The sequence below is a fragment of the Falco biarmicus genome, chromosome 3 (assembly GCF_023638135.1).
Source record: "Falco biarmicus isolate bFalBia1 chromosome 3, bFalBia1.pri, whole genome shotgun sequence".
Lineage (NCBI taxonomy): Eukaryota > Metazoa > Chordata > Aves > Falconiformes > Falconidae > Falco > Falco biarmicus.
The window spans coordinates 107581496-107594959 of NC_079290.1; the positions used below are offsets into that span (position 1 = coordinate 107581496).

General features: G+C 40.6%; 2 protein-coding genes across 3 annotated transcripts in view; one reads left to right on the forward strand and one right to left on the reverse strand.

The window, feature by feature from the left end:
- The window catches only part of PRKCZ (protein kinase C zeta), a 67492-nt gene extending 65387 nt beyond the window's left edge, over window positions 1-2105 (reverse strand). The window contains exons 1-2 of one of the 2 annotated variants that reach the window (XM_056331179.1): window positions 1956-2105; window positions 471-673 (exon numbers count right to left, since the gene is read on the reverse strand). In XM_056331179.1, coding sequence (XP_056187154.1) covers window positions 471-541 — 71 coding nt within the window. In that variant the 5' untranslated portion in view covers window positions 542-673; window positions 1956-2105. Of the gene's footprint in view, window positions 1-470; window positions 674-1430; window positions 1802-1955 lie in introns of those variants that run through there. The other variant, XM_056331178.1, reaches the window with a different exon arrangement.
- Window positions 2106-2127: 22 nt separating this feature from the next.
- Window positions 2128-13464, forward strand: part of CFAP74 (cilia and flagella associated protein 74) — a 92292-nt gene continuing 80955 nt past the window's right edge. Inside the window, exons 1-3 of the mRNA XM_056331177.1 lie at window positions 2128-2242; window positions 2983-3118; window positions 6254-6351. The gene's annotated coding sequence lies outside the window, so the exon portion shown is untranslated. The remainder of the gene's footprint in view (window positions 2243-2982; window positions 3119-6253; window positions 6352-13464) is intronic.

The window sequence follows — 13464 nt, forward strand, 5'->3', positions numbered from 1 at the left end:
AATAGGCATTTGTAAGTGCAAACGTGTAAGCCATAGTTCCTCCTAATTCCCGAGTAACCTGTAGAGTTCATTATGTAAGATTTGTCGTACCTTTATTACAAAGTAGACACAATGAAATGCAGTAACCGCATCTGGATGCAAGAGATGGATTTATACCTGTCCGTGACCACAAACGCTTGTAACAAAAGAGAAATCAATAACCCATCAGCCCAGCGTAACTGCATGCCAGTTTTGGGCATTTCCTCTTGTTTCAAGAGAAGAACAAACTACCAACTCTTTTCCACAACGAGCATGCTGCAGGAGTCCAGGTGGTATTTTAATAGCCCAGAAGTTTACATACCTGATCTGACATTAATAACAAATCTACCAACACCGTGGTTACTCTATCACTAGGTCAGACTATGAACTCTGCCTGATACACTTCAAAATTAGACAGGGCACAATATAGAGGAGAGAATACGCTGACTTACCCACTATAGTGTGCTTTCACTCTGATGAAGTCTTTGTTCAAATCAATTTTTGAGCCCATTCTGCTAGGCATGGTCTGTATTTAGCAGTCTAAATGAGATTTTAAATATATAAAAATAAGTTCATTCAAAACAGGTTAAGTCTTATTTCTGAACACCTTCACATGTGAAATACGCATTCCTCCTCCAGATGATTTTCAATCCAGCTGCACAGAAAGAAAACCAGAATATAGCTGAATGTACACACACTCTACTAAATGCATCAGTTGTGTCAAATTTTACGAACAGAAGTAGCTTTAAGTAGAACAGCAAGAAATCAAAAGGAAAATACACAAACCCATTGACCCGCACAGAAACTAAATGAGATCAGTTAAAAACACCCTGTACAATTCAGTTTTACATAAACATCCCAAGCATTTAAGGATGCTTTTTAATAAAACATCCAACAGTTCCCTCTTGGGCAAAAATACTCCAAAGAAGTGTTTACTTATTCATCAGTGCGGCTTCTGGCTCTTTTCTTCCGCAGAGTAGCGTATTTTAAGTCAAAACAGTTTTTATATACATGGAAGCCTATTACCAATTAATGTTGGTTACAAATCTAACGCAAGAAAAGCAGAGGAGGAACTCACAGGGGTAATTTAAGTTACTTTGATGACTGGAGATTGACAAACACCTTGTTTATTCAAACTCACCACCCCCTTCCCTTACATATATAAACACACGTATACATATATACACATACAGGCAGCTCGCTAACCCCGGCCCGGGAAGGCAGGGCCGTGGGGACCAGGGAGGGACCCCGGCGGACGGCCACCCCCTCCGCCCCTCCCGGGCCGGGCCGCCCCCTCAGCGCGGGGCCTGCCGGACATACGGCGCGGGCGGCAGCGGCCGGAAGGCGACACTGTCGCCCGGGACGATCGCGCCAGGCTCCCCCCAGCCTCCGGGACCGGCCCTGCCTCCTACCTGCTCCGGCAGAGCTGGGTCCCACCTCAAGGAGCGGGACCCCAGGGGCCCGCTGCCCGCCCGCTCCACAAAGCCGGTGACAGCGGAGGGCGCTCTCCGCCTCGGGGGAGGGGGGGGGGGGGGGCCGCGGCTCCGCGTCGCCGGGGCCCGCCTACACCTTCGCGGCCTCAAGTTGCTCAAAGTCCCGCGAGGAAGTTTCAGGACCGGACTTTGGCTCCCCGCAGCCCTCCGGTACCGGCAGGGCCCCGGGACGGGCCGGCGGCAGCGCGCGGCGGAGCAGGCAGCGCGCGGCGGGAAAAGCACCCGGTCCCCCCCTCAGCCGCCTCCCGCCTCCCCGCCCCGCGCCCGCTCCCGCGGCAACGGCACCACCGCGCCGAACATGGCGGACTAAGAAGGTTAGCGCCCACAGCCAATAGAACACCTCCTACACTACCTGTCAACCAATAGCAAGCTACGACTCACCTGGAGCCAATCCCCAAAAGGATCCCGCCCACCTACGACCAATCATAGGCCGGGAACCGTTACCTGGCGAGTTAGGAGCGTCACGACCAATCAAAAACGAGTGGGGGAGCGGTAGTAGAACACCTGCATCCAATAGGAGAAGCCAGCAGCAGGCGCGGGGGGCAGATGCGGGCCGTCCGCCGCCGGTCATGCTCCGCCGTGGCGCTCCGGTGCCCTGCCGTGCCCGCGCCGCTGTGGCGCTGTGGTGGAAGGAGGCCCTAGGCCTGAGGGAAGAGGCGGCTGCGACCGCTACAGCGCTGCGGGGTCAGCGAGTTGGCGCCTCTGCCCGTTTTTTGCAGCCCTCTGGAGAGGTAGAGGCTTGTCACCGCGGGGCTGTGGCTTCCTGAGGTGGCTTCCTCCCGGCGGGAGGAGCGGGGTGGCTCGGGCGGCAGCGGCAGGCACCCCCGCGGGCGGGCGGCTGGGGGGCCGCCTCAGGGCTGGCCCAGGGCGGTGCTGAGGTGGGGGGCCGCCTCAGGGCTGGCCCAGGGCGGTGCTGAGGCGAGGGGCGGAGCGCGGGCGCCGCCCGGGGTCCCGCGGGGTGATCTGGCGGCGGCGGGGGTTCCTCCCGTGGGGTCCCGCAGGCCCAGCCCGCTCTGGGTCTCCAGAACACCTCAGGCGAAACAAACGCGCCCCCCCCCCCCGCCAATAAACCCCCTGCCAGCTCCACCCAGGGCCCGGCCACCTCACCGCGGGGAGCAGCGTTGCCCCTGGGGACGCCGGTTTCCTGCCACGGGAGCATAAATCTCTCTAACGAGTGTAAACATCAAGCTGGGCCTGGAGAGGTGCATTCCGAAGTGTTAAACCAGGAAAACCGCGGGCAAGATAATAAAGAGGAAATAAGATAACAAAAATAATATTAGATTTCTGAGCGGCCAGAGCAGAGGGGAGAGGGGACAACAACTGATTACATTGTATTAGTGTTGTTGAATTAACCACAGTTTCACAAAGAGCAAGTCTGTGAAATGGTTTGTGCCTTTAGCTCTGTAAAGTTGGTTTGGTTGGTGGTTTGGGGTTTTTTTCCCCTGATAATACTTTGATCTTTTGATTTCAGCCTGTGGACCAGCTGTGGCTGAAGCAAAGCCCTCCCCTGGGTACAGCAGGTGGGGGCTTTGCCCCTTCCTCACGTGAAGGTGCAGGACATTGAACTCGGGGAGGCCCCCGGTGGTAATGTTGTTTGTCCTGGCCAGGTAGTTCTTTCCCTTGTCTCCTCAAACCATTTCCCAAGCCAATGCGCTATCCAAGCAAAAGGTTTGCTTTGGGACTTTTGTTGATCTACTTATATCTGCCATTGGGCAACAGTAACCCACCAAATTTGAAAAACCAAACCAAGGTGTCACAATTGTTAGATTTTTTTTTTTTTCATTACCTGGAGTTGAGCAGCCATAATCTGTATTTTGAAAATGGAGAAGAAAAAACCCACAACACCTTAGTCTCCTGCTATTACCTGTGTACACCACTTGCATCAAGGTCTTTTTAGATACCATTTAGCACTTTCGCATTGTCTCTGGGGGGGTTTGCATGTGCATATGTGTTGGTGAGTTTGCATCAGTGTAGCCCTGAGCCACCTTTTGGTGTCTCATTAATCTTCCAAAATACAAATAAATAACAGTTAATACTGGTTTATGTAGCAGTATGCTCATCAGTCTAGATGTTTTCTCTGATACCAAGGAAGTGCACCAAATGGTTTCATTTATCAGTTTTTAATCTGGATTATTCGTGTATCCACTGTTGATTTTATCTTAGTGGGAGCTGTCAATACAGTTTCCAAATGGGCTCTTAAATCTTCATGTGTTCCAGATTTCCTCTGCTTAAAATGGAGAACATTATGTAAGCTTGTCTACAAACATAATTCTTTCAGGGCAAGTTAGACTTTGATCTCTGTCATGTCAATTAGACGACTTCAGGTCCTTGAGTTGTTGGATTGAAAGATAAAAGGTAGTACAGTTCTTCAGAACTGTGATTTGAGATTTTCTGTGTCTTATTGTTGTTATTTTTTCCTACTGCAACTTATTGAGGACCAAAGGTCAGGTACGTTTTCAGTGCTTGAAGAAAATCACAACAATAGTATTTTTTACTTCTTGCAGAGATATTTTGTGGTTGATCACTTATTACTAACGCTGTTATTTTAGAAGTCTTACTTTGAGTTGGTTTATATTTTTTTATATTACAAGACTGTTTAAGCACTTGAATTTCTTACTAGATGCTTCCCACTTCTGGGCAGATGGCATTTTTTGGAGAGGATGTCAGCTTTGCTCTGTGCATTAGCTAACAAGGTTGTAACTGGTTTGAAAACGCAACATATTGTATGATCATTGTTTCTGGCATATTGTATTTGAAGCATAATCAACTTCTGTTGTCCTGGAGCTGCAAATCCCGAGTGTATTCCTGAGCTTTGCTTTTTTTTTTAAATTTTATTTTCCCCCAGATGGCACAGTATTGCACTTTTTGTCTTCTACTAAACCATCCTCGCCTGATGAAAAGTTGTAATGCTGTCCACTACAGCTAGGTTTGAAGAGCTGACAGGCTTCTAATTTTATTTTATTTTATCTCAGGTTTAAGTAAGATATTTATTGCATCTAAAATTTTAGTTCTTTTTAAAATTATTATTATTACCTCTTGATATCATAACTCTTAGTCTGAAGAGCAGTCTATGAACTGGTTTGTTTAAAAAAGAGAAAGCTTAAAACCAGTTTTTTTCAAGTATTTCAGTTCTGTTTCGAAAATCAGTGTTACGATATCCAGCCCAACAAAATGGGAGTTTCCAATTCTTGCTTCCCTTTGTTTATATGATGAGCTTTGGCAAATCATAAATCTGTCATATGGTCTAAAAGGGTTGGTTTTTTTTTTTAAGAGGTGGGATAATTGATTTCCTTACCAGTATCAGTATTTCAGTTCTATGAGAAAGGAGTTCCCTCCTGCAAGAGAAATACTCATGAAGATTTGCCTTCTATTTTATTTTCCTGAAAGTCAGTGTGGCTTATTAGCAACCAGGGTGAATAGCAGCCAGTACTCCCCAGGAGCTGCTGAGGTCCAGTGTAAGTTACCTTCAGGAGGACATACTTAATTTCCAGAGCGTTCTTAGTGAAATGTGTCAGGATCTCAGGCTCTATGTTAGCTTGTGTTATGATCCCATCACCTCATCTACAGTGGAGCTGCTCCTGTTTTATACAGGTATGGCCATTGTGATCATCCTTCTCCACACATGTAATACTACATTCAACCTTAGGGCCCCGTTGTGCCACGGATTTACGCTGGCATCAGAGAGCAAGGATTTGCTAAGGCATCTGATGTTGGTATTTCAACTGCTGCAGCTTATATAGTCTGAAGTTACCTCATTATTAATTGTCTTTTTGACTAAAAGTTATGAACATCCAGAGTGTTGGTTTCCAAACTTAATGTCTCCCTCATCATTTCATTTTTGTCTTTGACAGTGACCTGGAAGCCTCTATTTAAGCATGTGTATCTGTGCAGTTCCAGCAGATGGCACAATATTCCTAGGCAACTGTCTGGGAAACAGTTGTATATACAGTGCTAATAAGTGCTAGTTCTTTATTTTAATGCTACAGGCTGTTGAGGACTGTTCTTTACAAATTAAAGGGAAAAAAATGATTTGGGGTCAATGATAGCATCAATCTAACGTACTGCTTCAGGTGTCAGATATTTGTATTAATGTCTGTTAATATCACTCCAGTGCAAGGTTTTTGTAGCTGTATTTTCCTTTTTAAAATTCTAGAAAACATTTGTTACTTAATGGGTCTGGAAACTCTTAGACTATGAAGTACAACTGCTTTAGCGCCTGTAACAAGAATGTAGTAATCTTCCTTACCTCCTTTTTCAGTTGGTGTCTTGAAAGAAACAGGCTGTGGTTGCATAGGAAAACTGGGCTGTAGGGGTATACATTCCTTGCTGTCATGAGCCATTATTCACAGAATAATTTGTCCTGCATGCTTAAAAACATGAAGCACTTAAATACCTCGCTGAATCCACAGAATGAAACCAAATAATTTATTCCAGGCTTCATGTGAAGAAAGTAGTGTCTTTTGACCTTTTCAGTGAAAGGAATCGTATGCCAAAATCTCTCAGAGCATTTTCTCTACATGCACCGCTCAAAAGAAACAACTAATTGTCAAATACAATTTTATACACTACAGTTAGGAAGAGATGAGAATATTTCTGGATTTAAAAGTTATCTAGCTTGGTGAATAGTGTAAAAATAATTTGGTATCACAGGTTTAGTACCTGTAACTAGTGTTTTGGCACAAATATCTACAAAACCAGGAGAAAAACCAAACAATATACAATTTTTTCCTGTTTGGTTTTAGGTCACAGGAACCATTTTCTCTTCAAGCTGGACTTCAGCATAACCAAGAGACAGAAACAAATTTTACCTTGTCATCTTTACTCATCCTGCTTAAAATCTGTAAGTAATGCATGGTTTTGGAAGGTACCTACTGCATCTGAAACTGATTGTGTGTATTGAATTTTATTATATTTTAACCCTTGTGCCTATTGTTTCCTCTGTGCATTTGCCTCTTTCTGATCTACTGATAGATGCATTTGTCTGATGGAAAAGCATTATAACTTTTCCAAATAGCTCCAACCTCTCTTTACAAATAATCTCAGCAGTTCTTTTTTTACATTTTGATGTACAGATCTGTTCAAGTGCTTGTGCTTTATATTAACCTATTGTTATTCTGCCAGCAACAGCTGCTGTGCAAAGAAAGAAAAAAAAAAGGAGTAACCTAATGCTTACCCATTCATACTATGTGCTTCCACTTGTACAAGTTGGTATTGTAAAGATGAGTATAGATCCAGAAAAAGTAAGTCTGTGAATCCAGGCTACAAATGATGGAGAGAGATTTAAAGATGGTGCTATGCTTTTAAAACAAAGATCAGAGGATGCATATTGGTTATGGTTCATTTTGTTTCACAGGTGAGGAATTCAGCAGAGATGAAGACTCTGTCCTTGTAGTTTGGGAGCTATAGTTGCTATATTGATGTTTACATCTCCCCTTTCCACTGGTGTAAGAAACAGGGAGGAAAAGCTCTGTGTTTTAATTTTGGTAGTTCAATGAACACATCAAGTTGTTTGCGTTGCAAACACATTTGGTTGCGTAGAAGAAAGCTTAGCTAATTTATTGCTGTTAAAAAAATATTTTTGATTAGTAGAATGCAGTACACCATGTTATGTATTTCAGCATATGATGTTCATGCAGTTGGGTTAGTAAAACGATATGGTGGCTTATTCTTCTGAACGATACCTTTGGTTAAAATAAGTTAAGTCACAAGTGGGGCAACTATTGAAATATGTACGAAGCACTTAGGCAACGCCAGCATTGGGATATTTACCATATTGAAATGTTCATTTAATGGAGAAGGGGTTATAAAATCAGATGAAGAATGGTCTGAAACAAGACATCACATAAACTGTAAATAGAGAATCGTCACAGAAAAGATTTATTGACTAGCAATATTTTTTCTATAGCTCAGATCACAAATTTGTTTTTGACTGATACTCTGAATGCCAAGGTTTGAAAAAGCAAAAGATCTTGACTGAAAGGGATACTCACACACATGAAGGAACCATTATGGGAATAAGATTTTTTCAAGGAAATTTATTTATACACATAAAAATCTGCTAGAATGTCTTAAGTTTAAAGTTAGTTTTGCCAATGTATCATTAGACAATCAGTGTTTGACTAAAACAGGCATGCTCATAGATTGCTCATTGTTTCGAGATTTTCATGTTGAAGTGCTTTGTCTTCATCTTTATGACCTAATTATACATCAGTTTAGAAAGTCTGCCTGATAACCGTTATCACCATGTATCCCAGATCCTAAAGGGAAAAAGCTCTGTTATTTAACCCAGTGAGGACTGCTGAGTTTAATGTTTAAGGTGCTATTGCTTAACACCCTTTCCAGCAGTATGAGAATTGCAGATCACCAAGAGAAACACTCCAGGTCTGCTGTTAAGATGTGAGTGGGAGGCAAAGGTGCTACTGGACTGAAAGCATAACATGTGTTACCAGTCATAGCTAGGAGGGTCTTAGCTCACTGTCACTACCAGTTGATCCATCTCATCTCCAGAGCACTATCTCTGGCTTACAAAAGGCTTTTCTTTGAAAGAAATACACCTCTTTAGAAACAAAGATCGGAGGATACATATTGGTTATGGTTCATTTTATTTCACAGGTGAGGAATTCAGCAGAGATGAAGACTCTGTCCTTGTAGTTTGGGAGCTATAGTTGCTATATTGATGTTTACATCTCCCCTTTCCATGGGTGTAAGAAACAGGGAGGAAAAGCTCTGTGTTTTAATTTTGGTAGTTCAATGAACACATCAAGTTGTGTAATTAATTAGCAAGTAGCTCAGCTAGGACCTTCATTGCTTAAATGACTAAAACTATTGGGATTGTTCCTACTACTGAAGGTTGCTGAAGAATCATTGCACTCACTATATGAACTCCTCACAGAATAGATTATGTACAGAGATATTTTGCAAATTTAGACAGAAAGTTACAGAGTTGTAAGTTCTTAAACTTATGACTGGGTGGCAGGACTTGCGGATTTTTCTACCCTTTCTGTGCTGAAATTACTTTTTATTTTTTTTAACTGCTCTATCCACAAAGTACTTGTATGTTTTCGACAAAGTTGACCAAAAAAAAAAATCCTTCTCATTTTCTCCCTCCTAAATGCTTCAATTAAAACATCATTGGGACAACTAGTTTTTAAAGACAATTGTTGCAAAACCAGGGGCAGTCAATTCTAGTTTTGCCTCAGTAGAAGATGATGGGTATCCTGTTACTACTTGAATTAGTGACTTCAGATTTTCAGCTACATTAGGACCTTTCCAAGGTCCTTTAAAAACTTTTCAAGGTTTTAAAGATTTAATAGGGATTAGAATGATGATTTCAGACTATGAACAAAAAAACAGATAAATTGAGAGAGACGGATACTATCTTCCAATATATGTGAAATGTGAGTAACCAGTTCTGTGTCGTTCTAGAACGAAAATGTGTTCCCACAGAATGTCATCTTAAGCAGAACAAACCAGCAATGTGCAGACATGCAGGCTGCTTTTCAGACTTTTTACTCTTTTTGCCAAGCAAGAGACAAACTATTGTTTCTATTTCAATCAATGGCAGTGAAGTTATTAAGTCCAATGGGAATGAATCTGGGCCAAATGCCATTAAGCTTGGATAAAAATTATAAGGCAGAGCATTAACGTATTTTAAGATAAACTGGACTAAAGCATATATCCTACATAACATCAGAAATCACCATGGTAATTCTTTGCAGATTTTCTTGCTGGATTGAATATTAGTGTTTTTCTAGCCCATGTTAAAATAGACAAAATGAATAATGTTTCAAGACTATTTTAAGTCAACACCTCCCTTACTTGTCTTCCTTATATAAGACAGAAGCACCCAGAAGCTAACTCACTTTTATTGACAACATGTTAGCCAGAAGGATAAAGAATTCTATGGGTAGCCCAAGATATGTATGTTTAAAAGCAAATAAAACCAAACCTGTATGCTGCTGTATTCATTTTTTCAGTATATTTAAACAATCTGTCTCTGTAGAAACACAAATTTTCCCCACTTCCCTTTTGTTATATGTTCACCAGCACATAGTACGCTATAAATCACAGAGGCTTCTTTCTTCTTGCTGCATAACATGGTCCTAATCCTTTAGAAAGCAACAATCCCTCTTATAAAAGATAGCAGTGAAAGAAACTATGCAAGAAAGAAAATGACTGCTTCTACCATGGAAGACATGCAATTGTCATTTCAGAGGGTGGAAGAAAATGATGAAAATTTTAAACAAAAAAGACTTAACCCTGAGGATCAAGTTTTCACCTTGGATCCTCAAGAATCCTCTTTCTATTGCTTTCTCTGAATCAGGCTTAATGGTGCTGCCCTAACTTCTCATTATTGGTCCAGCCAGCATTCAGTTTGATGGAAAGACAGGCATTCTTAGTTCAAAATATTCCAAATCCAAGAAGTGCCTGCTGGGTTCTTCAATAAGCCTGCACAGAACCACCATTTTAGGCAATCTGAAAATAATCATAGCTGACATATTAAATGTTTCTTCTTTATAAAGTACAGGTTCAATTTTAAAATACTATATGCACTATGATTTATAAATAACAAATAGAATCCTCCTGTCTTTTATATCTATGCATGTACGAGCTTGTATGTGTGAAAGTTGCACACACAGCCTGGAAAGATAAGGGTAGGATAATTCTAAATATAGATACAACAACACAGTAAGTTTAAGATGTATAGAAATAGATCTTTTGTGTTTCTCTAAATCTGAAAGAAATGTAGCAATAAAGGAAGAACAGTCTGGATGGAGTCCTATACCAGATGTTTTACAGATTACTCTGTATTTCATCAATCTGTATTTAATCTTAAGACTGTAGTAATACTGGAATAGCTCAATGGCCTATATATTATTTTGCTACTTCCATTTATACCTGTTCCACATACCTACCTTTTAAAGCTGGCCAATTATTTATTACTGTGTAAAGAAAAATGTCCTCCCTAGCCCATGCGGTAACCCAATGCATGAAAATTGAGAGTTTTGTGATATTTGTGCTGGCAAAGGTAACTCCCAGTGCTCTTGTTCAGATTACTTTGTAAGCAGCTGATGCAAACGTGTATTTGTTAGTAACTTGTTACCCAGTGACTATGTTAAAGGTGTTTGGGCCAAAATCACAGGGTTGAGTTTCTTGCCTTTTATGTAATACTCATTGGAAGGTACAGAGGTTTGTAAACTGCGACTTTTAGTCTCACTGTTTTTCATACCTGTGTGATGAGATTGTATTGGTTTTGCCTAATATGTTCTTATGCCAAAGAGAAAGAAAATTTCCTTTTTCCAAAGGATGAAATACTTTTCAAGTGAAACAAAGGGAAAGACAACTGAGTATCAGGTGAAATAGAAGTATTGCAGGAGTTAAAGCAAGGAATAAGTTTCCAAAGGTTGGATTCCTTTCACAGGAATTTATACATAAATTTCCAAAGCTACTCCGGATTCAACTCCCTCTGACCAACTTGCTAGACTGTCTCTTCCTTAATTACACAGAAAGCTTATACAAATTATTTTTGCTACTTCTTTTCCAGTTGAGTTTTTAAACTTGTTGGGGTAAGTATCTCTCAGATATATCTTTAAAATCCCAGTAAGCTAGGAGCTGTAATACTAGTTGGGACATTTTGTAATAAATAATTGTATTGTGTATTATTAATTGCATGGTAGGAGCCTGATCCCACTGGCTTTTTAAATGCCAGGCTTTCTGCTGAAGTTGTTAATGGATCCTGTGAACACAAACATTTGAGCTTGTGACTCTCAGGTTTCCTTTACCTTTACTTCTTCCTACATCAAGTAGTTAAAAAAAAAACCAAACCACAACCAAACAGGAAACAAAAAAACTACCCCCTCCCATCTATTTGCAATAAAGTAAACTAAGCCAACAAATTAAGGAATATAACTCTAGAGCAAAAGAGGTACAGAAGGCAATATTTTGTTTATGAACGTTCCCAAGGAGCACAAACTGTATGAGAAATCTTACCTTAACCAGAAGATAATTGTTCTGTTGCTTAATGTTTTATGGTTACTATAGGAATATAAAAACTGTTTAAAAGCAATCACGAAATAAAGAATGTACAGTCTATTTCATAAATATTTTTTTTTTACATCCCTTATCCCTTAATACATCTGTAGGACACTATCAGAAATCCTCTTCTTCTCAGGTGAAACCTGCACTAGTTTGCAGGGCTAATTATTGTTGAACAACTTAGGTAACAAGTATTTTTCAGGCTTTGAAACTATTTCAAATATTCTTTGTTTTCCTGAGCACCCATCTCCTTACTGTCTTAAACTATTTCAATTAAGCATTTAAACAGTTCTGAAAAGTTAAAATATTTTTGGTAAATCCCCTCACGGAAATTTCATAAGCTTTGCCTGAAAAAGGAAGTTCTACCATTAGTTTGGGTGCTCTTCTCTGCGTGAGCTGAAACGACAGCCCTGACAAAAGGAGCTTGTGAAACTAATTTGGTTAAATCAGTACAACTTTGTGTGTGTGTGTGTGTGTGTGTAGATGAGACCTGCAAGTATAAAAGCACTTTTCTTTGGTTTCTAATGTTGTCTGTCTTTGCCCCACTTGAGAATACAAAGAGCAATGCTTGTAACTGCTGAGCATTACCGAGCTCAGTAAAAGACGCACATCAGCAGCTCCATGACAGACTATACTAAAAGGTGGAGATTGGACACTGGCCTGCAGGGATCTTTCATTCAGTGGAATTAGTCCTGAGTATTGGTTGGTCTTAAATCTAGAGTGATCTAAAGAGGTTTCAGATGTTTCAAAAATTAGGGATATTTGGATTTCTTTTTTTGGATTTGTTTTTGTGGAACAGTGAAGTCCCAATAACATCTGATTAGTTCTGTTGGTGCTATATTTTCTGACAGCCTGGACTTAACTGTCTTCTCAAATTTGTTTTACTGTGCAGGACTTAGTAAAAGGAATAGCCACGACATAAAGCTGGTATAAGGAGAGAACAGATCCCTAATGCATTATGTAATGATGGGCTTAGATCCTCAAATTCATCTCATTTAAGACACAAGCTATAAAGGCAGAAGTACAGTCTTTCTCATTTTCAGCAAATCCATCCAAATAAGACATGTTTATTGCCAATTTTTTGTTCAGTTTTCATTAAGAGGAATTAGCTATCTGTGTTTGTAACATATATTGCACACAGCGTTATTATAACATCAAACAGCTTTCAACCATTGCAAGTGTTTTAAGCTGCTGTAATAAAGAGGGCATGAGGGAGTTGCTTCAGATTTTTTTTTTAATTAAAATATTTTCAGATGCTGTCAATAAGTTTTTTTGTTACCTATTCTGCTTCACAGACAAATATGCAGGGGTGCTGTTTTCCTCCTGATGTGAAGTGCTTTCTTAGGTTAATGACACTGAGTATTTAAAATCAGAGCAATCGTATTAAGTGTTTTGTTGTACCAACAGTAGAAGCCTCATTGAGTTAAATTGGTTTCGCTACGTTATCTATTGGATTAGAAAACCAGTTAAGAGCTGATGCGAGAGCTTTTACTTTAACTTGGATAAATGCTTTCATTTTTACCCAGAAGGAGGACAGTCATTTCTGTATATTAACCTCTTAATACTGCTGTCACTGCCAGCATTACTTCCAGACAAATCATGCGGTATCTTGCTCTTCTTCATCTTGTGCCTTCTGATCCTTCTCAATCTCTTGAGGCAGCAACAGCAATTTTTTAACATAAATAAAGTCATCTGCATAAGTGCCCCACAGAAAGCACTCATGAATACAGAATGGTACTTTCTCTTCTGTTGTCAAGGCCAAAGTAGAGTTTTACAAGCCCCTGGGCACTGAATAGGCAGGATTTCATTATGGGATGAAATCTCTGAGGTTATTTTGATTTTCCTTCTAATGCATTTTATCTTCCAGTTCAATAGTTGGAATGTCTATTTTGTCTGTTTATAGAAGCTCCAGTTTCTG